This window comes from Loxodonta africana, chromosome 6, assembly GCF_030014295.1.
Source record: "Loxodonta africana isolate mLoxAfr1 chromosome 6, mLoxAfr1.hap2, whole genome shotgun sequence".
NCBI lineage: Eukaryota > Metazoa > Chordata > Mammalia > Proboscidea > Elephantidae > Loxodonta > Loxodonta africana.
The window spans coordinates 13,206,140-13,232,971 of NC_087347.1; the positions used below are offsets into that span (position 1 = coordinate 13,206,140).

At 41.9% G+C, this 26,832-nt stretch overlaps 2 protein-coding genes across 2 annotated transcripts in view; one reads left to right on the forward strand and one right to left on the reverse strand.

The window, feature by feature from the left end:
- PID1 (phosphotyrosine interaction domain containing 1) overlaps nt 1-26,832 on the forward strand; it is a 262,026-nt gene that overhangs the window by 48,890 nt on the left and 186,304 nt on the right. The gene's annotated exons all lie outside the window — the stretch shown is intronic.
- LOC100674648 (microsomal glutathione S-transferase 1-like) lies at nt 24,422-25,025 on the reverse strand. The gene has a single exon (XM_064287410.1). It carries the CDS (start codon nt 24,754-24,756, stop codon nt 24,526-24,528), a length of 231 nt encoding a protein of 76 aa, XP_064143480.1. The 5' UTR covers nt 24,757-25,025; the 3' UTR covers nt 24,422-24,525.

The following is a 26,832-nucleotide window of genomic DNA, read 5'->3' on the forward strand; positions in this document are numbered from 1 at the left end:
TAGAGTTTCCAAGGAGCTCCTGGTGGATTCGAACTTCTGGCCTTTTGGTTAGCAGTCATAGCACTTAAGCACTGCACCACCAGGGGTTCAGCAAATACTACTTCTGTGGATAAACAGATCTTTCCATTAATCAGCTGTTTGTTTTCTTGTTGTTGAATTGTAAGAGTTCTTTTTATATTCTGGCTACTAGACCCTTACCATATATTTGGTTTGCAAATATTTTCTCCCACTTCGTAGGTTGTCTTTTCACTTTCCTGATAATGTCCTTAGTGGTTAAAATTGTATCACGTGCCTACCAAACCTATTTAGCATTTTCAGCCTTTGCAGAGGAAGACTAAGTGAATGGGGATAGGTAACTGCTGCCACCAACAAGGTCTGTCACATGAATGAATTTTTTTGTGATTCTTACTACTAATCTACCATCGGTAAAATTTAAATGGTCAAAGTTTGACCCGGTGCTCTCCAGTGGCACTTCCTGTGATAAAATGTTCAATAATATGCGATCTCCAGTATTGCATATGTGGCAGTTGAACTCTTGAAATGTGGCTATTGGGTATTAAAACATTAAATGGAGTCTGTGGAGAACTCACAGGAATGAATGCCCCGGTCTTACATTGCACAGATAGAACCCTACTTGAGCCTCACAATATTGTTGGGAGCTACAAATGGTAAATTCCATTATCCTTATCCTCACTTTACCAGTGGGGAAATAAAAACAAACAAAGGTTCAGATTAAATGGCTTTTTAAATTCACAAAGCAGTATATCAGAACCGGCAGTTGAGTATAGATTTTTTTTTTTTTTAATTCCAAACTCCTTGGTGAGTCAAGTATACTGTTAGGCTAATTAGAAAATGCTGGCAACAGGACAGTTTAATTAAATTAAGCCAAATGAAGGAAAACAGCAAAATAAAAACCATGTTATATATGGGCTTTCTGCTTAAACATTCATCTCTATTTTGGTCTCTGTATCACTATTTCTCATTTTTCCCATGTAGGAAAACCCACAAACAGTGAGAGCCTAATATTAAAAAAATAGAGAAATAAAGCATGAATCAAAAGCAAGAGGAAGTTGTACACGCTACAACATGAATGAACCTTGCAAACATGCTGAGAGAAGTAAGTTAGTCAAGAAAGGACAACTACTGTATGGTCCCACTTACCTGAGATATCTAGAGTGGGCAAATGTGTAGAAACCAGAGCTTATTAGTGGTTACCAGGGACAGGAGAGAGGGGAAAAGGGAGTCATTGTTTAGGAAGCATTGAGTATCTGTTTATAAACCCAAGCCAAAACCCATTGCCGTTGAGTCTATTCCAACTCCTAGCGACCCTGTAGGACAGAGTAGAACTGCCCCATAAGGTTTCCAATGAGCGTCTTGTGGATTTGAACTGCTGACCTTTTTGGTTAACAACCTGGCTCTTAACCACTGTACCAACAGGGTTTCCATAAGCAACCACTCCCTGGGTGGGCTCGAACCACCAGCCTTTCAGTTAACAGCCGAACGTGCTAACTGATTGCGCCACAGTTTACGGTGATGGAAAATCTGGCCATGGATACTGATGATGGCTGCACAACATGATTAATGGAATTGGTGTCACTGAATTGTCCACGTAAAAAATGTCGAATTGGCAAATGTATATATATATATTTACAACGATTAAAAAATTAAAAAAAAATTAGAATGGTTAAGCAATTTTGAAAAGTAATGTTAATTCAAAATTCATATGATATACTAAATACTGGGAGCCCTGGTGGTGCAAACGGTTAAGCACTCAGCTGCTAACTGAAAGGTTGGTGGTTCAAGCCCACTCAGCGGCTCTGACTGAGAAAGACCTGGCTGTCTGCTCCGTAAAGATACGACAAGAAAACCCTATGGGGCAGTTCTGCTGTCACGTGGGGTCGCCATGAGTTTGAAATGGACTTGACCGCACGTAACAACGACACTACTGAATACTAGAATTAATTCCGGGTAGGCTACAGAGTTAGCTATAAACGCTTCATCTGCGGTAAGACCATCAGAAGATAACGTAGGGAAGGCAGCTGCTGTTGTTGGGTCTTAGGTTTACTGGAGGCCAGGTGCAGGGTAAGAGCTGTAAGTGTGTTCCCTCACCTTAAGGCTCACCACAGTCGTGTGCTGTAGGTTACCTCCCACTTCACAGATGGGAAAACCGAGGCCCGGAAACCTGCCCGAAGCCCATGGCAGACAAGAGGTGCAGCCTGATAGGAACCTCCACCAGTTGCCTGACTAGATCCAGTGCCGTGAACTGGCATCGAGGGACCACGTCCACCCTAACTATGAGAACAACAGGTTACACCAGGGAGGAAGCAATCAGCAGTTTCTTTTCTACAAAATCTGTTAGATTTCCGTGAAGTGAACAATAATGTAGCTGAAAACAAAAAAGTAAAACAGACCGGGGAGGTATTTGCATTGGATGTGGCAGGTAGTCAACTGAACAAGTTGTGTAGAAACTGTCAAATGGGAACCTAACTTGCCAGGTAAACTTTCATGGAAACCATAATAAAATATTATTTAAAAAAAAGGGGGGGGGGGGCAAGTAAAGGGTCAAATTTTATTAGGCATATTTTAGCAGATGCATTAAAAAAAAAACCGTGTTAAGCGGACAAAGGATTTGAATAAACATGAGCATGTGCTTAGTAAACAGATTAAAAAAAATAAACTTATTAATAAGAAGAGAACTGCAAATTAAAATAATAATGAGGCAGCATTTTACGTTTCAAATAATAGTTTTTTTTTTTTTTTAATTCTTTGTATTTAGTACCAATGCTAGGGAAATGACGAGGCCATTAATGTGGTCATAGTGGAATTCATGTAGCATCTTTGGAAAGCAATTTGGGAACAATTTTAAAGAATCATAAAATTTGCACACGCTTTGACCCAGGAATCCCACCCCTGGGACTTTATCCTGAGGCAGTTATTAAAAGGACAATGAACGCCACGTGTAACAAAATCTTTATTGCAGTAATATTTATAATATTAAAAAATTAGAAGCCGCCTAAAGGTCTCACACAGGGAAATGATTTAGTAAATTATGGGTCCGCACAGCTGTCAAATTAGTTCGGAAGGCTGTACAGGAATATAAAAATGTTAATGATGTTAATTGGTAAAGGAATGAAAAATTACATTGACACTGAGCCTCTAACTGCGAAACAGTTTGCACATGGGCTGGCGTTAAAAGAAAACACAGAACAATAAAAACCAGGGATACGTCAAAATGGGGAGGTTGGTGCCTCTTCTTAGACCTGTGAACACATGGCACATGGCCCACGGCACGTTGTTTTTGTATGTGGCATGTGGTTCCGGGTAAATGGAGTTCTGGGTATGGGGAGGGTGGTTGTCCCAGACTGGGTTGAATAGGTGAGTTAGAGCCCAATGGGGAAAAGTTTTCACACGCGACCATAAAGAATTTGAAATTTGTCCTCTAAGTTGGAAACCACTGAAAATGTCACAATTTATGTTTGGGGCATTCTGGCAGCTCCTCGAGCTTCAGAGTGAGAGAAAGACGTTCAGGAGGCCTTTCTAATGTCTAGGTGAGAGGCAGTGGAGCCTCAGCTCAAGTCATGGCTGTTTGGGGTTGGAGAGGAATGGAGTGACCTGAGAGAGATGTCATTGTTGTTAGGTGCTGTTGACTTGAGCCCATCGTATGGTGACCCCATGTGACAGTAGAACTACCTACAGAGTTTTCTTGGCTGTAAGCTTTACGGAAGTAGATCACAGGTGTTTCTTCCATGGATCCACTAAGTAGATTTGAACCACCAACTTTTTGGTTAGCATTTGAGTGCTTAACAGTTGTGTCACCAGGGCTTCTAAGAAGGTGGAATCGTCAGCATTTGCCAAGTGCTGAGATGGGGCAACGTGGGGGATTGAGGGGAGAAAAAGCCTACCTCTTTCTTATCTTGGATAGGGGTGCCAGGAATGGGAAGAGAGGCAAGATGCTGGGCTCCATTTTGAACTTGAGAATAAGGTTGTTATGAGGCATTGAGGCACGTGTTCCATGGACAGTCTTATCCTCATCAGGGAAGGATGGTTGGCGGTGGAGCTCTGGACATTTTTGCTGTGGGCATAGTTGAAGTTGGAAGAGTGTCAGGGATGCCCAGGGACAGTGTGTATCAGGAGAAAAGAAGATGGCTGACGGTGGAATCTTTGGAAGGTCTTATGTTTAAAGCAGAGCTGGAAAGGGTCATTGATGAAATGGATGGAGAAAAAAACAGCCGGGGGTAAGTGCAGACACAGAGGATCTCAAGAAGGAGGAAGTGCTGGTGGAGCCTAACAGACTTTGGGTCCAGAAGCACGAAGTCTCCCAGGAGGCTGTCGGTTAGGTCATTGTACTTTGGGCGGTATAGGTTACAGTGGAGCGTGGAGTAGGGGCAGAAGCCAGGTAACTGTGGCCTGGAGAGCTAAAGGGAGGAGATGAGGTAGATACAAGATTCGAAAGTACTCAAGGATTTAAGAGGCTGACAAAAAGGGTGACTGGCCATCCCGGTTTGCCTAGGACTGAGGAGGCTCCAGAATGTGGAAACCGCAGTGCCTAAATGAGGAAGGTCCTGGGCAAACCGGGACAAGTTGGCCACCCTACTCAACATGTATAAACTGGTATCTCTTCTCTAAGAGAAATTAAGGAGTCCTTGGGTGGAGCCACAGGTTAATGTCCTCAACTGGTAACCAAAAGGGTGGAAGTTCGAGCCCACTCAGAGGCAACTTGGAAAAAAGGCCTGGCAATCTACTTCTGAAAAATCAGCTACTGACACCCTACGGAGCACAGTTCTGCTTAGACACACATGCGAGAGTAAAGCTGGATGAGGCGACCAGGTGTCTATACATGATGTAGTTCAGTAGCACTACAGTGAGGTATGTCAATGCTGAGCTGCCAGTTTAGTGGGACAGTCTGGGAATAGTTTTGAAAATATTTTTGAGTTGAAGCAATCTGGTGAAGTTTTCAGAAAAATAAGCTGAGCTTTATTTTTTTAAATTTCCAGTTAGAATAATCAAGTCAGAGTAGCACAGTAAAACCATAGCAAGTAAAAGACTGGTGTAAACATTGGCAGTTTTGAACTAAATAGTTTCCTTATTAGGTTTTCCAATTACTGTTTTATTTTTTTAGTTTTAATTTTGCACAGAAAGGAGTAAAAACCTATAGCAACACTTCATTAATTTGCATTAACGGGAGGCGGAGGGTTGCTGGATAAGTGAGAACACTGAGTTTTAAAGGCAGGCAGTTCTAATAGATGCTGGGTTCTAGAAAAAACCACGTCATCTAGTGAAGCCGACCATACTTACAGAGTTAGGTCCTTGTTTGTAGGCTGGGCCCTGACCGTGACCGCCTCCTGGGTGTTTGAGATGGGTTCCCTGCACGAGGCTCCTTAACTGCATTGCCTCTTGGCTCCCTGGAGAGCGTGAGGGATGGAGTCCTGGCTTCCAAGTCACGTGGGCTTAGAGCCAACTTCTGAATCTCTGTGACTCATTTTCCTCATCTGTTGTACAGTCCTTTTGTGACAATTAGATAAAATATTTGTGCGGTGAAGATGCCCTTCTGTCTGGGGCTCTTTCATTCATGTGTGTCCCTGCATCCTTCCATTTATCGCCATTGCTCCTTCTCCCCCACCTCTGAATCTGGTCAGTGCCTTTGGACTTCAGCCATCTGTCCACTGCTCCCTTCTCGCCTGGGTCCTAAGGCTCTAACCCTGGCCTCTGTCTATAGAATGTGCTTCCAGACTGGGTTCATCTACTCCATCCTAAATCCTGGATATCCAGCTAGTTTGCTTACCTTTCCTCCAGGGCCCGTCTACCCCCACCTGACTTTGGGTAACATTTCTGCTCTTCACGTAATTGTTGACCCCAATCTTGACTTCTAACCTGCCTTGTTCTCTTACTGCTTAAGCTTCAGCTCGGCACCATTATTGATTTGTACAGTGTGTGCAGCAAGAGTTACGCTGTGATTACAACTTGTGCATCTTGACAGCATATGGGCATGGGATGAATGGTAATTCAAGGAAATGAAATATAGGTGGTGGGTTCAGGTCAGGGCTTAGAACTGGTTCTTCCCGGTTCACTCATGGCCAAGGAAGCAAAACTGAAACAGACCTGGATTTTTTAAAAATTTAGGTGAACTGGAAGGATAAGTGGAATGGAAAAAATTACAGGTTAAAGCTCTGCTGGAAACCTAATCTCCCTCTTAGAAAACAAGGGCAGCATACATGTTACATAGCAACCAAATCTCTTGCCCCTCTGATTTTGAGCAGAGTCAGGAACAGCAGTGCCCTGCTCAAAGATGGTGGCCAACTACCCTGCTTTGAATGTATGTCACTCTCCACAGTCCTGCAATAGTCCAGTCTCATGGGTCAGGGTCCTGAAAGGGCTCACCATGCCTCTTCTGATTCTCCAATTCCAGGGCTTTGAATGGTAATTTTTCCCCTTCTGGATCACCCAAATTGTAAAAAATTTGGGTCTGTTCCGGTTTTACTTCTTCAGCCATGACTGAACCAGTTTGAACAGGTTTGAAGCCCTGGTTTGAATCTGAAGATTTTCAATGCTTTTTCTTTTTTACATTTCTTTTATTTTTATAGGAGCCTGTGGGTGGTGCAAATGGTTAACACGTTTGGCTGCTAACTGAAAGGTTGGTGATTCACATGTACCCAGAGGCACCTTGGAAAAAAGGTCTGGCAATCTACTTCTAGAAAATCAACTATTGAAAACCCTATAGAGCACAGTTCTACTCTACATACATGGAGTTGCCATGAGTTAGAATCAACTCCATAGCAGCTGTATGGCTTTGGTTTATCGTCACTATTTATTTATTTATTTATTTTTTGGGGTTGTTGTTGGTCGAAACCAAAAACCCATAGCTTATTCGTCATTCTGTCGATTCTGGCTCATAGCAACCCTACAGGACAGAGTAGAACTGCCCTACAGGGTTTCCAAGGCTATAAATCTTTACGGAAGCCAACTGCCTCATCTTTCTCCCATGGAGCAGCTAGTGGGTTTAAACTGCCAGCCTTTCGATGAGCACCTGAGCGCTTAATCACTATACCACCAGGGCTCCTTGTTGTTGGCCCAGGAAACAAAATTGTGAACAAGTTAATTTCAAGTGATAAGAATTTCGTGGGCGAATCCACACAAGTCTATGTCAGGTATTCTTGTATTAATTCATGTTTTAATCATTTGTTTTCAAGCACCTTCTGTATTCCATGCACCGTCGCAGACTCCCTGTTGGACACTGGGAAAGAACTAGTACTTTCATGGAGAAGAACATAATAATCAGTTAAAGGAATTAAGGACTATTATAGAAAAGTACAAGGGTTTGGGGGTACACACCTGAGGAGACTGCCAACTGCCACAGGGCTTGGAGGGCCATTGACAATGGGGTTGACAATTAGGCCGGGTTTTGAAGAACTTTCTAGGTTGAGGAAACAGCACAATCAAAGACTTGGCATGAAAGACTGTGTGGCATGTTCAGAGAATAGTTTCAAGTGACTGAAGGATGCATGAGGAACAGGACAAGACGAAGATGAAAGGGGAGATCTTGGGCCATGTTTAGAAGGACCTCAGAATGCAATGATAGGAATGTGATAGGAAATTATTGCAAAATCTGAATGAGTTGAGTTGAAGTAATGAACTTTTACTGTGAAGAGGGAGTCCCTGGATGGTGCAGGTGGTTAACGAGTTCTGCAGCTAACTGAGGTGTGAGGTGCCTCAGAAGAAAGGCCTGGTGATCTATTTCTGAAAAACCCTATGGAGCCCCGTTATACTCTGACACTCATGGGGTCTCCTTGAGTCAGAATGGAATTGACAGCGGCTGGTTTAACTGATTTACTGTGAGGAGCTTAGGAAATAACCGTTGGTAGCTTCACATTGGGTATACCAGTATGATTTGACGTTTTTGGAGGTCTTGGTATAAGACGAGTCATTCTGGTTCTTCTCAACAAGTCACCAGTCATGTTTACTGCACGACTCCCATCAGCCCTGCACTTAGAGACTCTGGGTCTCATCTCTCCTGTCGCAGGCTCTCTGTCCTCAGGTGGAGCCACCTCCTGGCCCCTCTCTGACCCTGAGTGAGATGAGCAGCCCTTGTTCTGTTCAGCCCCAGGGCCAGAGAGAGGCTGTGGTGGATCACTTCTGACTGTATTTCTTCTTGCTGCTGTTTCCTCTCCAGAAAAGCACTATAATTAATTAAAGCAAAACCAACAAAACAAATCCTAAACAGCTGAGCTCCATATTTCCAAAGACCCAGAAACCTCATTAGCATAAAATAAATTAAATTTGGAGCTTACCTAGTGCAGACATTCATTTGGATGGAGTGTTCCATACTTTGCTGTCTGGAAGAGAGTCTTCTGGAGTCATCCCAGAGCTCTGAGGAAGTGCCCTGTAGATCCTTGATAAAAATGGGCTCTCTCCCCAGGAGGCCGCTCCAGCAAAGAGGCTAAAGGGACAGTAAGGGATGTTTTGTGGCCACCTATTCCAGGAGACTGGAATATGGACCGTGGGGGCCATTGTTAAAGAGTGGTTTGATCTACTATCTTGAAATGTTGAATCTGTTTGCACTTGAGATATATGCATTTCACTCTGCATAAATTATACTTCGGATTCCCTGAGTGGTGCACATGCTTAATGCACTTGCCTCCAGCATGAAGGTGGAAAGTTTGATTCCACCCAGAGGCACCTCAGAAGAAAGGCCTAGTGATCTACTTCTGAAAAATCAGCCACTGAAAACCCTATGGAGCACAGTCCTACTCTGACACACATGGGGTCCCCATGAGTTAGAATCAACTCCATGGCAACTCAATAAAAATTTTAAGGAAAAAAAACAAATACAAAAGTTGCATATTCCTTTGAAAAAAAAATCTTCTTTTACTTTTTTTTTTTTTTGGTAAATGAGATCTCTGAGACATCTTTTTTCAGGAGAGGACTTTGAAAACTAATGGGACAATGGCAATAATAATATCATTGGGGCTTTGGGTTAGCTACTTCTCCCTCTGCGTATCTGTTGCTTCATTTGAAAAGTGGCATACCAGGTAACTGGGTTTATTTCTTAGTTTTCTTTCTGGTTTGATTTTTCTTTCCCATGGGAAGAACATTTAAGAAATAGTTGTTAAAAAACTGTTTAGGACGTCAGCAAAAATTATAGTTACTTACTCTTGAAGAATTTGACAAGAGGAGGGTTGCCCACATATTTTGTAAAAATACTTAAATCTAAACCCTTAATCTGTTTAATCTGTTGACTCTTTAATTCAGAGCATTTCCAAGAGTATTCTGGTCTTTTCGCTAAGACCTGTGGTCATTTAGGCAGCGGCCATCTTGGTTGGCGTATGCTTCCTTTGAGTCTCCTGCGTGGCTTTCTCACCCCACCATTTTGGAGCTGACGCCAGAAGGACACGTAAGGCCCAGTGATGCTGGTGTCAGGGGCTGAGAAGCAGATGGACACCATCATGCTCTGAACTTGGTGGAGAAACCTCCAGGGGAACGTGAGTGTTCCCAGAAGGGTCGTGGCCCTTGGGCACATTGAGGGGGACCATGTAACAGGCAATTAATTTGCTGTTGGCCGTTTTTAAAAGCTGTCTTTGTGTTTTGTTCCTCTGCTGCCTGGTATCCAGCAATTTGGGCCAAAAGGCCAGGTTTTAAAGGCCTCAACTTCCAAAACCTTTTCTTCTTACCGCCGAGTGCCTGACTGTCAAGACTGAAAAGAGACAGGGGCATCCACCTCCTCAAGAAAAGGGGTTTCCTGCCGGCCCCCTTCCTGGTGCTCATCGATCCCAGCCCATGCTCTGCAGAGGCTGTTCAGGTTCCACAGGTGATTTTGACTTGAATGATATATATATATATATTTTTTAATTAACTTTTATTAAGCTTCAAGTGAACATTTACAAATCCAATCAGTCTGTCACATATAAGTTTACATACATCTCACTCCCTACTCCCACTTGCTCTCCCCCTCTTGAGTCAGCCCTTTCAGTCTCTCCTTTTGTGACAATTTTGCCGGCTTCCCTCTCTCTCTAGCCTCCCATCCCCCCTCCTTGAATGATATTTTTAAAGTGTACTTTCTCTAATTAGAAACACGTCTAAGAAGACAGGGCAAAAGGTCATCTGGGTAAAACAGACACCGTTTTAACAGATTGGAGACTACCACCGCTACCCGTTGCCTTCAAGTTGACTTCCACTTATGGTGATGCTGTGTGTGGTAGATTAGAACTGTGCTCTATAGGATTTTCATGGCTGTGACCTTTTGGAAGCAGACCACCAGACCTTTCTTCCGAGGCATCTCTGGGTAGGCTGAAACCCCCAACCTTTCATTTAGTAGCCAAGCGCTTAACTGTTCGTACCACTTAGGGACTCCAGCTGGAGACCATCAGTCCATAAATTGGAGACCACCATTGCCGTAAGTTTAGCTGTTTGAAGTCTTATTTTCTGATTTCATAATGACATTTCTCCTGTCATATCTATGCACATATTTGAAAATTATTATAAAGTGTACCCCTAATTAGAAGTTAGCTTTACAGTTTTCGTTTTTTAACTCAAGCCAACACCTCTCCATGCATTTATCTATTCATGAGAACGCACCGCTGTGGCAAGTTTGAGCACACAATTGAATACTAGGCAAGGCCCAGGCACCTGCTTGGTCCATGTTCTACTCATGGTCAGCTTATTTTGTGAAAATAAAGACATGTGCTGTAATCTAATAATTAGGATTGTAATATTTACAATATGTGATCTAACTATAATGATGTAGTTTTTACTGTAAGTCGTGGCGGCATTTTGTCTGCCTCTTGTATTTCTTGTGAAGAATGTGGGCAGTTGTGTATTTAACATATATTTGTGTTGGTCTATTAACCTTGAAGGAAGTTTCCTACTACGCCTCTTTTAAGCTTCCGAATTAGATTGATTACAGAATGCCCCAACGTGTCAGGCAAGCTGTTAAAACAAAGCAAGATAAATCTGCGTCTATTCACTTGGCTGGCTGCTGGGGCTTCTCTCAGCCTCCAAGTGTTAACCATAGCCCTGATTTCAAAGTGAGGGAATTTGTTCATAGAAGGAGTTCATTCATAGAAGGGGTTCATCATAGAAGAGGTACATTCATATACAGAGTTCATCATATAGGGGGGTCATTGATATGATGATTCATCATAGAGGAGGTTCATGATAGAGGAACTGTTTAAGCTGGGGGTGACAAGCATTCCTCCTGGAGCCAGTCTTCCTGAGTTTACATCCTGGCCAGGTACTGACTACCTGTGACATTCCTCCTTGTTCCTCAGTTTATTTATCTGTAAAATAAGTGCAGGGTTTTTGTGACGATACATTGAGTCAATGTGCCAAGTCAGTACCACGGGGCTGTTGGCTTTTGTTCTTTCTCAAGCAGCTACCTTGCACTCGCTGATTGGCTTTTAAGACAAGGAAATGCTATAAATTTAAATGTATGAAATAGATGCATAAAAATGATGACTGTTGTTATTCACTTTATATATTGAGACTCAGCACAAGATATAATGAAAAAAGAGATTCTGTTATTTAATAGCTGGAAAAGCACCAGACTTCTTGGTTTCCAAGCACTTCCGTGGTCCTAAGTTTATATGATGAATTTCTGGTGGTGCAATGCACCAAGCTGCTCAGAGGGAGAAAGACCTGGCAATCTGCTCCCGTAAAGATTACAGCCTAGAAAATCCTATGTTACATGGGGTCACTATGAGTTGATGGTACCTAACAACAGTAACAACAACAAGCAGCATTAATGCTGGATACACATTGCCTTCCATGCCAGGCTGAGAGCCCTAATAGCTGCCTATTCCACTGAGTGGAGCCTGATGAGTTGTGTGCCGGGAAACCTTAGCGGAGGCAGGATTCTAACGTCAGCTGAGCTTGTGGGTGTTCTGGCTGTGAACTTTGCCACTTGCTAGTTCTGGACAAGTCACCCAACTCTTCTGTGCATCAGTTTTCTCAGTAAATGAAGTTTAAAGGTGTCATTGGGATTAAAGGTGATCATATACATTGAAAGGAACCCTTTCAATAAAATATAAAATATCTAATTTTATATATATTTTAAAATATAAAATATATTTTAAAATTTAAAATATAAAATATCCTATAAAATATCTCCCAGTGATGGATCATTACTTCATCTGTAGGTTAACTTCAGAAAGTTGTCTTTTGAAGGGAATTATAAATTTCTGGGTGGCACAATGGTTACGCTTTCAGCCGCGAACCAAAAGTTTGGTGACTCGAACTCAGTCAGTGGCTCTGCTGCTGTTATAAAGATTGTAGTCCAGAAAACCCTATGGGGCAGTTCTGCTCGACACACATGTGTTGCTATGAGTCAGAGTTGACCCGAGGGCAACTGTTTTTTTTTTGTTTGGTCTCATCTCCTTGGTTGATTTTGTTTTATTTCATGAACCACAGAGTATACCCTTAATCTTCTCCCTTGGCATCATTAATTTGTGCTGTTGCTTACAAAGACTAGCTTTGAGAGTTTGGAAAGTGAACCAGTATTCTGGGGACGGGGTGGTGGTGAAAGAAGAACTTAACTGATGGTTGACTGTTGGGAACTATGGGAGAATGGAGTGACTGTGGATCTGGGGGTTAGGAATCCTGCATTCTGATTTTGTCTGTTCCACTTACCTTGGTATGCTTTGGGGTAAGAAACTAAGCCATAGTTTTCCCATATGTAAAATGGGGATAATTGTAATGATAAAAATAGTATTCTGGCAGGATTTATGTGAAATGTAATGGCTGAGTATATGTGTTCCCAGCTTACATGATAAACCTTCATATGGCAAGAATGACCACGCCATCCAACCCTTGAAAAAGAAACCTTCCTGCATTATCTTTGTGGCCTATTCCTGTTGGCATTTTCTATGGGGCTATCGTCTTGGCATGGAAATAACAGTCTGAAATAGGACCTCAGAAAGGGCACTACTCCAAATTTATCCCCTTTTCCAAATCTAAGTAGAACGGAGAGAGCTACTTAAGACTTGTCTTCATTTCTTAGGGACTTTCTCCTCGGAGTTTCCTTTGTCTCTCATGTGGGAGCCTGGGCCATGCTTCCGTTGACAGAAGAGGGAAATCAGAGAAATCACACAACATGTGAAAGCTATAAAATATCTCCCAGCGACGGATCATTACTTCATCTCTAGGTTAACTTCAGAAAGTTGTCTTTTGAAGGGAATTATAAATTTCTTGGGAAGAAATTTTTGAACACCTGACTCAAGGGCACTGAGGGCAAATCTATTTTAAACATGACTCAGGAATCACACTGCTGTAATAAGAAAGAAACCAAATAGAGCACTCACTCAGGTTTTTAAATTTTTGAATTTTTTTTCACAGAAAATAGAAATTCCAAGAAAAAGAAATCCTAATAAAGGCCTAACTTAAAAAGCAAATTGAGTAGGTCTGAGGTTGTTATCACAGGAAAAAGATGCAGTCGTCTGTTTTCCTAAGGATGTACAGCCTTGGAAACTCAATGAGGCCGTTCTACTCAGTTCTTACAGGGTTGCCATGAGTTGGAATCTACTTGATGGCAAAGGGTTTGGTTTGTTTTGACATTGTTACACATTAAGTCAGTCTGAGACCTTCTTTTTTTAAATTTTTTATTTTTGTGAAAATATTCACAGTCATATACCATTTTGACAATTTCTACATGGGCAACTCAGCGATGCTGATTGTATTCTCTAAGATGTGCAAACATTCTCACTGTCCTCCAGATTGTTCTCCTACCAAACCTGTTGCCGGCCAGTGGATTCTGACTCATGGCGACCCCATGTGTTACAGAGTAGAACTGCTCCATAGGGTTTTCCTGGCTGTAATCTTTATGGAAGCACTTCACCAGGCTTTTCTTATGGGCCACTGCTGGGTGGGTTCAAACTGCCGAAAAGGTTAGTAGTTTGATGCAAACTATTTGTGCTACTCACGGCCTTGTACCCAAAACAGTTGGCTGTCAATACAGGTACTGAGTGAACATATGAACAAAAGACCGAAGGAATAAAGACATTAGATTATATACGATGCCTCGTTTTCTCAGCAACTTGCGTAAATGAGGTGGTATTGTAGTTTTAGTTGAGCAAATTCTCCTTTGCTCTTGTTTCTGATTTATGGATAACTTATTTTCCCCAGACCAGCCCCCCCATATTTGTGCATTCCTTTGTGTAATCTCATTTTATATAATCACTTTTGCTGCCACCCAGTCTCCTTCTCCCACCTCTGAAGAGCGAATACAACATGGCCACAATAAATGTGGCTTCCTCACAAGGCAGCTTTATTTGGAAAGGGGTTTTAGAAAATACTAGTTAATGCTATTTGCAGCAGCGGCTATCAGCAGCCATGGGATGCTTGATGAAATTTTAATTAAAGTATGCTTAATTAAATTCTATTGGCTGAAAGTAAATGGAAAAAATGCTTAACCCTACTTAACTGTTTTCGACAAGCATTCAGGTGTCCTGCCTGGAGGGGTTGCTGCTGTTGGCAGATTACAAGAGCTCGTCTGGAGAGGCAGATCTTAGCTCCTGAGCCTCCAAGGTTCCCTACTGGTGCATAGCGCCATATTGGCACATAGCATTCAGTCTCTTTTATAACGTTTCCAACAGAATATCTGCCCATACAGAAATGAAGTTCTAAGAGGAAAAGCTACATTCTTTGGATTTTTACTTGTGTAGCAAAAGGTGTTGAAAAGAGTGCCTGGAAATTTAGTCTTCTGACTTCTTTCTTTCTGAGTTTTTGTGCCATACCCTTCCTTCCAGTTCAGAATTTCAACCTCTACTCCATGCCTTTCCATATTTTAATCATTTCTTTTTAAGCTCAGTTATTCCGTCTTCCAAGGAGCCCTGGTGGCACAATGGTTAAGCCCTTAGTTGCTAACCGAAAGTCTGTGGTTTGAACCCACCAGCTACTTTGCAGGAGAAAAGACCTGGTGATCTGCTCTTGTAAAGATTACAGCCTAGGAAACTCTATGGGGCAGTCCTACTCTGTCCTACAGGGTTGCCATGAGTTAGAATCAACTTGAAGGCACACAACAACAACATTCTCTCTTCTGATACCAAACCTTCTCGAGGATTACCTCAAGTGGGAAAAAGGGCAATAAGTAAAGATTTAGGGAAGGAGGCTTTATGAAAATTAATCACCTTATTCTTTAGGGCTATTTTGTAGTTTGAAAAAAAACAAAACCAAAGATTATGTGGGAGGATTTTTCAAAATGTTTGTAGTCTTTCCCCTGTGGTAACCTTTCCTTGATAGAAACGTCATGGTGGCCTGTTATCAATTTCATTTTAAGTACCTGTGGGAAATGCTCTGGGAAATCATAATTTCTTCCCTTCAGCAATTTACAAATAATAACTAAGGTGGTCTGAATAGGCATGTAGGAGTTATTGTTATCAGAATTAAAGATGAACCTGTGTAGGAGAGAAAAATGAGTAACATTCCACTCATGTTTAAATCAAGGACATTTTCAGGATGATGAAAGATTACTGGAAACTCTGGTGGTGTAGTGGTTAAGTGCTACAGCTGCTAACCAAAAGGTCAGCAGTTCAAATCCACTAGGCGCTCCTTGGAAGCTCTATGGGGCAGTTCTACTCTGTCCTATAGGGTCGCTATGAGTCGGAATCGACTCAACAGCAACAGGTTTGGTTTTTGGTTTTTTGGTTGAAACATTACTTTTCTCCCTAGGATGAGAGATTTTTGAGGCTGTATAAATATTACGTTTTGTATGTATAGTATATATAACTCATATGTTATAATTTGAGGTTACATTAAATTTTTGAGGCTAAGTTGCAGTACCTAATAGGCCCTAAAATATAAAATGGGTAAAATACTATGTTGTTGTTGTTAGGTGCCGTTGAGTTGGCTCCAACTCATAGCAGCCCCATGTATAACAGAACAAAATGTTGCCTGATCTAGCACCATCTCCACAGTGATAGGTATGTTTGAGTCCATTGTTGTAGCCACTGTGCCAATCCATCTCATTGAGGCCCTTCCTCTTTTTTGATAACCCTCTACTTTATCAAGCATGGCCAACATGGCATTAGGCATTGATTGGATCAACAATCAATGCCCCTGGAAGCAGAAGTCAAGAAATCAAAGGATGTATTGCACTGGGCAAATTTGCTGCAAAGGACATCTTTAAAATCTTAAAGATCAAAGAAGTCACTTTAATGACTAAGATGTGCCTGACCCAAGCCATGGTATTTTCAGTTGCCTCATATGCATGCAAAAGCTGGACAATGAAAAAGAAGACCAAAGAAGAATTGATTCATTTGAATTGTGGTGTTGGTGAGGAATGTTGAATATACCATGGACTACCAGAAGAACAAACAAATCTGTCTTGAAGGAAGTACAACCAGTATGCTCCTTAGAAGTGCGGATGGTGATTCTTTATCTCACTTACTTTGGATATGTTATCAAGAGGAACCAGTCCCTGGAGAAGGACATTGTGCTTGGTCAAACACTATCGAAGTTTGTTTGTCTAAACTGAAGTCCAAGGCCATGTTCTTGGATACTTGGTGAGTCTCTTTCATGTGGTGATTCAAGGACCCCACTTCTTCACTGTTGTGTTTTCACTGCAAACATTTGCATTGACTTTTAAGCTACCCTGTGTGCTGATTGGGTAAAGATTGCAGCCAAGAAAACCCTGTAGAGCAGTTCTACTCCGAAACGCTTAGGGTCACCATGAGCCAGAATCAACTCGATAGCCACAGGTTTGGTTTTTTAGTTTTTGTGGTCTCGTTGTTTGCATTCAGGAAGCTCAAGGGGAGAGAGAGCATGAGGAAGCATGGATGCTTTTTTTATTTAAGTCTTCTCTCATAAGAGGCACATGCATCCTTTCTGCTCACTTTCTGTTGGGTAGATCACAGTCATTCCTAATGACTGAGGAAAACGGTGCATTACTGTTGAAGGAGGAGTGTGGTATAGCCTACTGGCTAGGAAGGAGGGGAACCAGAGTCTGGTGGTGGTCAGCATCCCTGACATGGAAACCATCTAGATGAGGGTTGACAAGCCATTGGATAGCAAGCCGCATTTGCCTTCCTGGCTTATTTCCTTTGGCTGATACGTGTTTGGAGATATTTTAAATTGCAGCTAACACCAAACGATCAGGAGATTTCACATAAATATCTGGACTTCTGCCTTCTTTTCAAAAATTGGACTGTCTTGCAGGTTTAATCCCATTTTCTTGCTTGCCACTCTTGACTAGAGTTGAGCAGCAGCCCTACCTTTAGAGTGGCACGTGTTCTTTGTCTGCCACTGTCTTGGACACTCCCCATGACTCCAACCACGAAGGCCAGGTCTCCGTTGCCATTTGTCACCTTACCCCCGGCCTGCATCTCTAATTCTTACTGCCTGTGTAACTCCAGGAAGCATTCCTTTGTGACTTCTCATTTAGAGCAGCTTCTTTGTTTTACACTCAAGGAGATGGAGCCCAGAGAGAGATGGAGGAATTTGCCCAAGGTTCCATAGTCTGTTAAAGGCAAATCCAGATTTGGAAGCCAGAGAATTGATTTATAGCTCAGGTCTGTGTCTATTTCTCTCTCTCTCCCTCCTCCCCTCCCTTCCTCTCTCCTCTTTCTCTCTCATTATAACATAGGAGTCATAGGACCCACTTTGACAGACAAGTCCAAAAAAAGTATTCGGTTGGTTTGGAAAGGTTTCAGTGAGTTTGTATAATTGCATATGCTGTAAGAAAGAAAGAAGGAAGGAAGAGAAGGGAAGGAGGGAAGGAGAAAAATGAAAGAAACAGTGAAGAGAATGCATAATAATCTTTTGAAAAACTCACCTTTGTCTCTGCATAAAAACTTGGCTGCATTCTGCATAAATATGTTTTATAAGCCCTGGAGTCCCTGAGGTGGTACAAATGTTGAGCACTAGGCAGTTAGTGGAAAGGTTGCTGGTTTGAGCCCACCCAGAGACACCTCAGAAGAAAGGTCTGGCCCTCTACTTCTGAAAAACCATGAGTAGTAGTCGACTTGATGGCAATTAGTTTTTATTCTATTCTAATCCTCTAAAATGAGAATGTAGGAACATATGTTTCTTTTTGTGACCATTGTTATTGGAATCAATTATATGTCCAAGGCAAGCCAGATGGGAAATGGTAAAAGATGCAAGACATAGTGGGGATCTGATGGGAACATCCTTCCCCTCTGATTGAGCAGCATGTTCATAGTGATTTATGAGGCTGCTGCCCTGGAGATGCACTGAGTGACTGGACAGTGACTGAGTCCTCACTGTCCAGTCACTCAGGAGATAGCCTGGCAGGGGCTCAGTCACTGAATACGTAGGTTGTCATTGTTGTTGCCTGCTCTGGAGTTGATTCCAACTCATAGCAACCCCATGTGGTAGAGTAGAACCGCCCCATAGGGTTTTCTAGGCTGTAGTCTTTACAGAAGCAAATCTCCAGGGCTTTCTCCTGTGTAGTAGCTGGATGGGGTGAGACCACCAACCCTTTCGTTAGCAGCTGAGTGCTTAACAGTTTGCACTCCAGTGCCTAAGTAGGAAGACTCACTGATGCCATCTCCCTTGAGACCCCAAGTCAATGGATTGTTTGTGGTGGTGATTAGGAAAAGAAAAAAATCAGAAATTGAAGCAAAGCTTTACATGGCTTTTGATCCAGAGATGGCTAGAGTTGGGGAATGGAGGATAAATTCAGGGAAAGTGATGCCTCCAGCTAAGCAGAATCATTGTGAGCTAATTGATGGTAATAATGGCGGAACAGTCTTACCTCTTGCAGTTTGCCATTTGCTAAGTGAACCCTGTTGTCGTCGCCCCAGTGGTGGAGGCAGGGGTGGATTAACCAGTGAGCGTATTTATGCACAAGTTTACAGTAAGCAAGGTACGGGATGTGGTGAAAAACAGGTGAAATTGTGCACTTTGGATTAGTAAGTAAGCACAATTAAGCCTGTGCGTACCTTGTTGATTGGGTAATTCGTCCCAGGGAGGAGGTGGTCCGGCATCACCTGGCATCATCGTGTGTGAGGTACCTGCAGCTGTAAAGGTGAAGGCGATGGTTCCCCATCCTCCCTGCAGATTGGAATCACTGGGGAAATATTTAAAAATACGGATGTCAAGATTCCATCTCAGATCTCTTGTATAGGAATTTCTAGGTGGAAGGCAGAGGAATCTGTATTTTTATCAAGCGATTAGGCAATTTGCTACAGGGCTGGCAACCCGTATCTGAGAACCACTGGGCTAAGCGATTTGCCTAAGGATGAATAGATAATTAGTAGCAGAGCAAGGATCTAAACCCATTTGGGTCTTTTCCTCCAGACTGAGCTCATTCTACTAGAGCCAGGGATAGACTGGGTAATGATGGATAATAATCAAAGGCAGCAAGAAATAAATATCCTTGAGGACCTATTGCGCTAAAGCACTTAGTTTATCCTGTGCTAACACCAAATCAAAAATTCCAAGCCAGTCCCGTTGCCGCCAAGTCAACTCCGACTCATGGTGACCCTGTGTGTATCAGAAGTAGATTGCCAGGCCTTTCTTCCAAGGCGCCTCTGGGGGGACTTAAACAGCCAACCTTTTGATTATTAGCTGAGCATATTAACTTGTTTGCACTACCCAGAAACGTGCTAACACCGCAAGGTAGGTATTTTCCATTCCCATTTGCCAGTTCAGGATACTGAGCCTGAGAGAAGTTCAGTACCTGTTTATGACCCCAAAATCTTATTTAATGGAAAAGTAGATAGAATACAAATCCTGGTCATCATTGGGGGCCTTCCCCTATACCAGTGCTATCCATGTATTCCTCTAGGTTTCTAGATTTCTTTAAATTTTGCCCTATATTAACAGCCATTTAAATTATAGCTTTACATTTTATGTTCATTGATTTAAATTAATAATTATATTAGCAATATTGTTGTTGTTGTATGCTGTCGGGTTGTTTCTGACTCATAGCAACTTCATGTGACAGAGTAGCTGTGCCCCATAGGGTTTCCTAGGCTGTTTTTTTTTTAATCTTTAGGGGAGAAGATCACCAGGTCTTTTCTCCCATGGAGCTGCTGGTGGGTTCAAACTGTTGACCTTTCGTTTAGCAGCCAGAACACTTCATATGTATGGGTACTTCTTGTTGTTAGGTGCCATTGAGTCGATTCCGACTCATAGTGACCCTATGTGCAACAGAGTGAAACATTGCCCAGTCCTGCACCACCCTCACAATCATTGTTATGCTTGAGCCCATTGTTGCGGCCACTGTGTCAGTCCATCTTGTTGAGGGTCTTTGTCTTCTTCACTGACCCTCTACTTTACCAATCATGAGACGTCCTTCTTCAGGGACAGATCCTTCCTGATACCATGTCCCAAGTATGTGAGATGTAGTCTTGCCATCTTTGCTTCTAAGGAGCATTCTGGCTGTATTTCTTCCAAGACAGATTTGTTTGTACTTATCCAATGCTTTTTGGTGACGAAGAGGTTTATTACTGAAGTTCTTTTGGGAGAATTTATAAGCTGAATTCAAGGGACTTGTCAGGTCATAGAGAGTCTCTTTAATTTAAATAAGTTTCTTATGCCCCAATTCTTTTTTGTTGTTGTTGTTACTCATATCTCTTTCAGTTAACTCTTAGGCAGGATATCATGAACAATGAAATGCAAAAAATGATATTAATCATTAGCTGTTACCGTTGCTAAGGTCTTCTGTATATTTTTGTAACTCTACAGGTTTTTGTTTACCCTTAAGCAATCGTTCTTAATTTGCTTTTATGAGGAATGTCCCCAGAGTTTGACTTCCAGATGAATCTGAGCAACAAAAAATTGCTTTGGCACATGGTTTTGTATATGCTTGTATTTTTTGGCCCGAGTGAGAGAAATCCACATTTCATCCATAGCACACAGGATCTATTTCGGCATCAGCCTGATAATGAAACGTAATTGGTGTGTAAGCCCTTCATTCTCCAAGTTTTCTCACGGGGCATAATTTGTCTCTTATTTGTCAGGGGTGAGTTCTGTGAGACAACACTGGCATTCATGATGGGCAGAGCAATTGGACTAAAACATTATCATAGCTGAGATTAATGGTCCACTATGGATTTATGTCAAGAATGTTAATGATTTGTTTATGAATGAGTGGGCCTGTCGCATGGTGAAACAGTAGCCTGCAGAACTGCTGAATGGACGGTTTGCTTGCAGAGAATTCTTGGAGGAAATAAATAGTCTTGCCAGGCCTTTTGCATCTCTTAAGTCGCAACTATGAATTGACTTTGGAATATGAAATAGTGGCGTTTACCTTGCAAAATGCTGTACTCACTAGTGCTGATCTCGTAGCTCTCAATTTTTTAGGTATAAGATGGAGAAAGAATATCTTTTTAAGATTGAAGATGTTTGTATTTTCTAAAGGACTATGGGAAAATAATAATTTAATTAAATCTCATTGAGCAAGTCACCGCCGCCCCAACCTGCCCTACCAGATTACATGTTCTGTTTTGAAGTGCTTGTTAGTCCGTGAAAGACATAAACTTGCAGTAGGTTTTAGATGGTAGATAAAAATTAATTATTGTCACTTAGAGTCCAGGAAACAAGAAAAAAAAATGAAGATTATATGATAATTTTCTCTGGCATACACACACACAGTGTGTGTGTGTGTAGCTTGTGGTGTAAATGGCCATAATGTAGTTTAATGATGTATATCTTAGCTACTTTATAAACGTCTCGTCTTTTCCGGAAAGATGATGTTGGCTTTCTCTTAAAAAGGAAGTTAATGTTAAATATTCTATTTTCATAAAAAAGACTAATTTCTTCTATTTACTTTGGAATGGAATTTGATGTAAGTCAAGTTTTTCTTGAATTTTATCCAAAGGGTCTTAACAACTTAAATACCCAGATCGCTTTCTTATAAAGCGATTCTAATCGTAATCTGAGAAGATTTATACCACACATCTGACCTCTAGGATGGAAACACCTAGACTGCTGTGTAATCAGAAATACCTAGTATTTGTTTATAAAACTTGTCTCTGTGTTTACTAGCTGGGGAGCACCTAGAGAGCTTTCTTCACTCGATCCTTAAAGCAATCCTAGTTGTTCTGTGGTGCTCGAATTCACACCAACTTGGTCCAGACCCCTTGCTCTTTCCATTATGCAGTATACCAGCACAGGAACAAAGTGTGTGTGACCTCACTTGCATGCCCCCCCTCCACTGTCTGTATTGCCCTCATGGTTGTCCAGATGGTTGGGTGGACTTACTGAACACTGTTGAAAAGAAATGGTGGGCACAGGTGGCCTTGCAGGAATCAGTGAACTCCAGAGAACACGAGGTGAACATCTGGTGTGAATCTTGTGTTCCTGTTTCACCTGCTTCTTAAGGAGTCTGTGGTCCTCCAAAGGATGAACTCCTCATCTACCAAATTATTAACTCAGTGCATGTCTAATCATACTGGAAGGAGTGGGCAGGTATTTTTTTTTTCCTCATGGGGCCTAAATTCTTTCTCATCATCATTGTCATCATTTTTTGTGTGTGGTAAACATGATTCTGAAGTTAAGAAACCAGAGTTCCTAAGTATTCACTTGGAAATTGCCCTTCCTCCTCTTCGGTCATGCGCTATGTAAACTCTGCCCCCACTATGAACTGACAGCTCTGGCGATAATCAGCAGACGTATAGACTTGACTGCTCTGCCCATCCTAAAGTTCATCAACCTTAGAAGGGACTGAGTGCAGGTGTGGTGCGTATCGATCAGGGCTCTTCCAGAATTAAGAGAGGAACATGTATGGTTTGTCCAATTTTCAGCCTTAACAAATTCTACTGTAATACTGTAATGGACCTCAGTAAGTTTACTTACTTATTTACCAGTAGCTGTTGAGTTGATTTCTGACTCATCGCTCCCGCCCCCGCCCGCCCCCATATGTGTCAAGGTAGAAATGTGCTCCATTGGGTTTTCAAAGGCTGGTTTTTCAGAAGTAGGTTACTTTTCTTCTGAGGCACCTCTGGGTGGACTCGAATCTCCCCAACCTTTTGGTTAGCAGCCAAGCACGTTAACCATTTGCACTACCTAGGGACTCTGGATGACATTTAAAGAACGATTAAGTTTAGATTACAGGGGCAGGTGTACATTACACAGACCTTACCTGAGCCAGGTGCAGTGGAATCTGTAGACACCTAATGCATAGTGGAACGGTGCCTGGAAAGCGCATTCTGAAAATTAGCCATCCTAGCCCAATGCCCCGTATGTTCTGAGCTCATGCCAAACCCCTCCTCTGCCATTCATTTTCCTGGGAATAGAATGCTAAGAAGGCGTTAATAATTCAGGGCAGACACGGGGCTAGTGTAGATAAAATAATCATATTTTCAAGGTAATTGACTTGAATTCCAAGAAAAATTCTTTTGAGAGGTTCAAAGAGGGATGCGCATAAAAGCCAAATGGATGCATGTCCTGGATTTGCAGCTCTTTCAGTTCTCTACAACTTCTTGGTAATGAGGATTTTTTTGCAGAGAACTGATAAGAATCTCATCTCCTCAGAAATCTTTATTAGTAGGTAGTTCTGCGGGGATTAGATACGCTTTCCTCTTTTTAAAAAAACATCTGACAGTTGTTCTCGGTGTTGTCAGGGTTCTCTCTGTGAGGGGAGAAACCAGTCACGTAAGTACTAGCTTCACTTCCTTTTTACTTCATGTAACAGTAGGTAGCAGGAAGGAAAAACAGACGTAAATGTATAATAATTGTGGAGCTGCAGCAATGTGTCGTTGATTGGGTGAGACAGGATTTTTCATCTTCAGAGCCAGGATAAAAAAATACCTTCAAAGTAAAAATGAATATGATTTAAAGGTGTTTCCTCACAGTTTTTTTTAAATCATTTAAATTCTTTATTTCATATGCACATTTCAACAATATAAAAACAAGTTTAGCATACATGTAATCATTCTTTTTATGGATTAAAAATAGAAAATGTTGAGTGAAAGTTACAAATTGTAATCGAAATCTATAAAAGAGTACTTTAAAAATAAGGCAAAAGATTTAAGAATCATTATGTTAAATTTCGAGTGCAAAGATAAAACAAGAACGAAGGACATTGTTGATGCTAATATTCAAAATGGGTTTTGCTCAATTCTTAAGTCTTGCCACCCTCTAAAACCTAAAAAAGTACTCACTATAAACTGGAAGTACAGAATTCTTAAGAAAAACCAGTTGAATGTTGAGTTTTATGATTCTTCTTACAGGTACCATCTATTCTTCAGCAAACTATAAGCCATTGAAAATGTAACTCCATATCCAACCAAAACAAAAAAAGCCAAAACTCAATTTGGCTGGGGAAACCAAAACCAAACCCTTTGCGGTGGAGTCGATTCCGACTCATAGCAACCATCTAGGACAGAGTAGAACTGCTCCATAGGGTTTCCATGGAGCAGCTAGTGGATTAGAGCCACTGACCTTTTAGTTAGCAGCTGTGGTTCTTAACCACTGTACCACCAGGGCTTGGGAAGGGGTGTCAAATATGCAGTTGTGTGGATATCTGTGCTCCAGCAAAGAGTCTGAAGTGCTGGAGGGCTGTTGAGACATCTGGATCACTCAAGGAATACAGAAGGCGAATGCCAAGAAATGGCATGATATTTTCAAGGTCATTCAGGTGGGTCTTTGTATATGTTCCACCACGCCGTGTGTCCAAAGATACCGTTTGGCATTTTTGCCTTTGCCGTACTGTGCACAGTCTTCTGGGTTGACAAAAACCTTTCTTGCTGACCTATAGAGTGCAGTTGCAGTACTCACAAACATCAGTTTTGAAAGAATGTTTGTTGTAAAGGAGACAAAGGCCGTGAATACTTCATTCTCCATTAGTTGGATGAGGTCAACCATTTTTTTTCAATTTTGGTCTGGAATTGTGCATCCGAAGAGGAGTAAAGAGGCAAACCTGGCCCAGGCCTTTTCTAGTTCTTTGTCTCTTGTGAGTCAGAGACCACTTTTAAATGAGAATGCCTAGCGCAGAGGTTCAGGTCAGGGCTGGGTCTACCAATGAAGGTGCTTCAATGACATTTGAATATACGAAAAAGCTTTTTTTTTTTTTTTTTAACAAATACTCATTTAAGTCCCTCCATGCAGGGTGTCCCAGAAAGTGCTAGGGGTGGAGGATGGGTGGCGGAGTGTGGGGTGGGGCGATGAAATAGCACTCAAAACCAAATACAGTTCTTCTCTTTAATCTGATAGTTCTGCCAACTTAAAAACCAGTTGTCATCAGGTCGATTCTGACTTCATGGTGACCCCATGTGTATCAGAGTAGAAATGTGCCTCAAAGGGTTTGCGGTAGCTGACTTTTCAGAAGGGATTGCTGGGCCTTTCTTCTGAGGCGTTTTTGGGTGGACTCAAACCTCCAACCTTTCGTTTAGCAACTGAGTGTGTTAACTGTCTGCCAAGTGAAGGATCCCTTTTGGTCCCAACGTTTGTTTTACGATTATGTGTAAAACAATCTCAGGTTGTTTTTTGTTTGTTTCATTTTGTTTTTATTGTTATTATTTTTTGGTCTGATCTCAGTGGCAAAACTTTTCATGGTAAAAGATTTCATGGTATAGAAAGCCTTGAAAAAGAAGGCAAAAGTCATCAAGATTCCACTGTTAACACTTTAGTCTCCGGCCTACATTCCGTTTTCTGTAGGTACGAATACAGGCACACACACGCATTTACAAAACACACGATACATTCTGCTGTATGACCTGCATAGTTTACTTAATATATTCCATGGTAGTTAAGTTTTGTTCTCCATTTTTATTTTTAATGGCCGTGAAGAAATTTAAGGAATTATTAAATGTTTTCAGGAAAATCATGGAATTCTGACGGTGGAGGTAAATTAAGTCCCTGAAAACCAAAGCAGCATGGTTGAACATCCTTGGGGCAAGGCATGGAGACTGTAGGCAGTCACATAAGCAGAGTGGAGCTTGGTGGTGGATGTTGGAGACAGGTCACTAGCAGTGGCGGGGGCAACTGATAAATGACATTCCTGGGCTGGAGACCTCCTGGCAAGGTTGCTAAGTCTTGCCAGAGAGCCTGGTTCTGAATTATTCACTTGACAAGCATTCCTTGAGTGCCTACCATGTGCTAGTATCTGATAATGTTATTAGTTGCCACAGAGTCCTCTTTGACTCATGGTGACTGTCTTAGGCTGGGTTCTCTAGTGAAACAAAGCAAGTAAAACATAAATATGTATAGAGAGATTTATATCAAGGAAACAGCTCACACGATTGTAGGGTTGGAGCATCCTTGGATCAGGATAGAGGTGTTTCCCAATTCACGGAGCCGCAGAAGCTGGTTAACCCAAGATCAGCAGGTCTTGCTCACAGGCTGTGAAGATCAACGAATCCAAGATAGACAGGTAAGCTGCTAGCTCAAGTCTCAAGAACTGGAGGTCAGACAAGAGACAGCTGCTGGATGCAGAACAAGCCAGCAACCTTGGCAAGGACAGCAGGAAGGAAGTACGTGGCAGAAGGCGGAGAGATGAAGGCTGAGGGGGCTATGAGCTGCCACAGGCCCCACCCCCGCCCGTACCACTCAGCAGATTCCATCATGGGGGTGATCACATATCAAGTTTTAACAGGGAAGTTATCACAACATTATACAACTGCCAAAACACTGAGAATCATGGCCCAGCCAAGTTGACACGCAATCATAACCATCACAGCGACCTTGTGGGTAACAGAATAAAAGGTGCCCCAGTCCTGCACCATCTTCATGATGTTGGTGAGTTTGAATCCATTGTTGTGGCTGTTGTCTCACTCCATCTTATTGAGGGTTTCCCTTGTTTTGTTGGTCCTCTACTTTACCAGACACGATGTCTGGCCATCCTTGATTCTAAGGAACATTCTGGTTGCATTTCTTCTAAGACTGATTTGCTTGTTCTTTTGGAAATCCAGTGTATTCAATATTCTTCCATACTGGGGAGAA

Coding starts and splice junctions, on each gene's coding strand:
- LOC100674648 (XM_064287410.1), bottom strand. CDS start 24,756: ATGGTTGACCTCATCCAACTAATGGAGAATGAAGTATTCACGGCCTTT.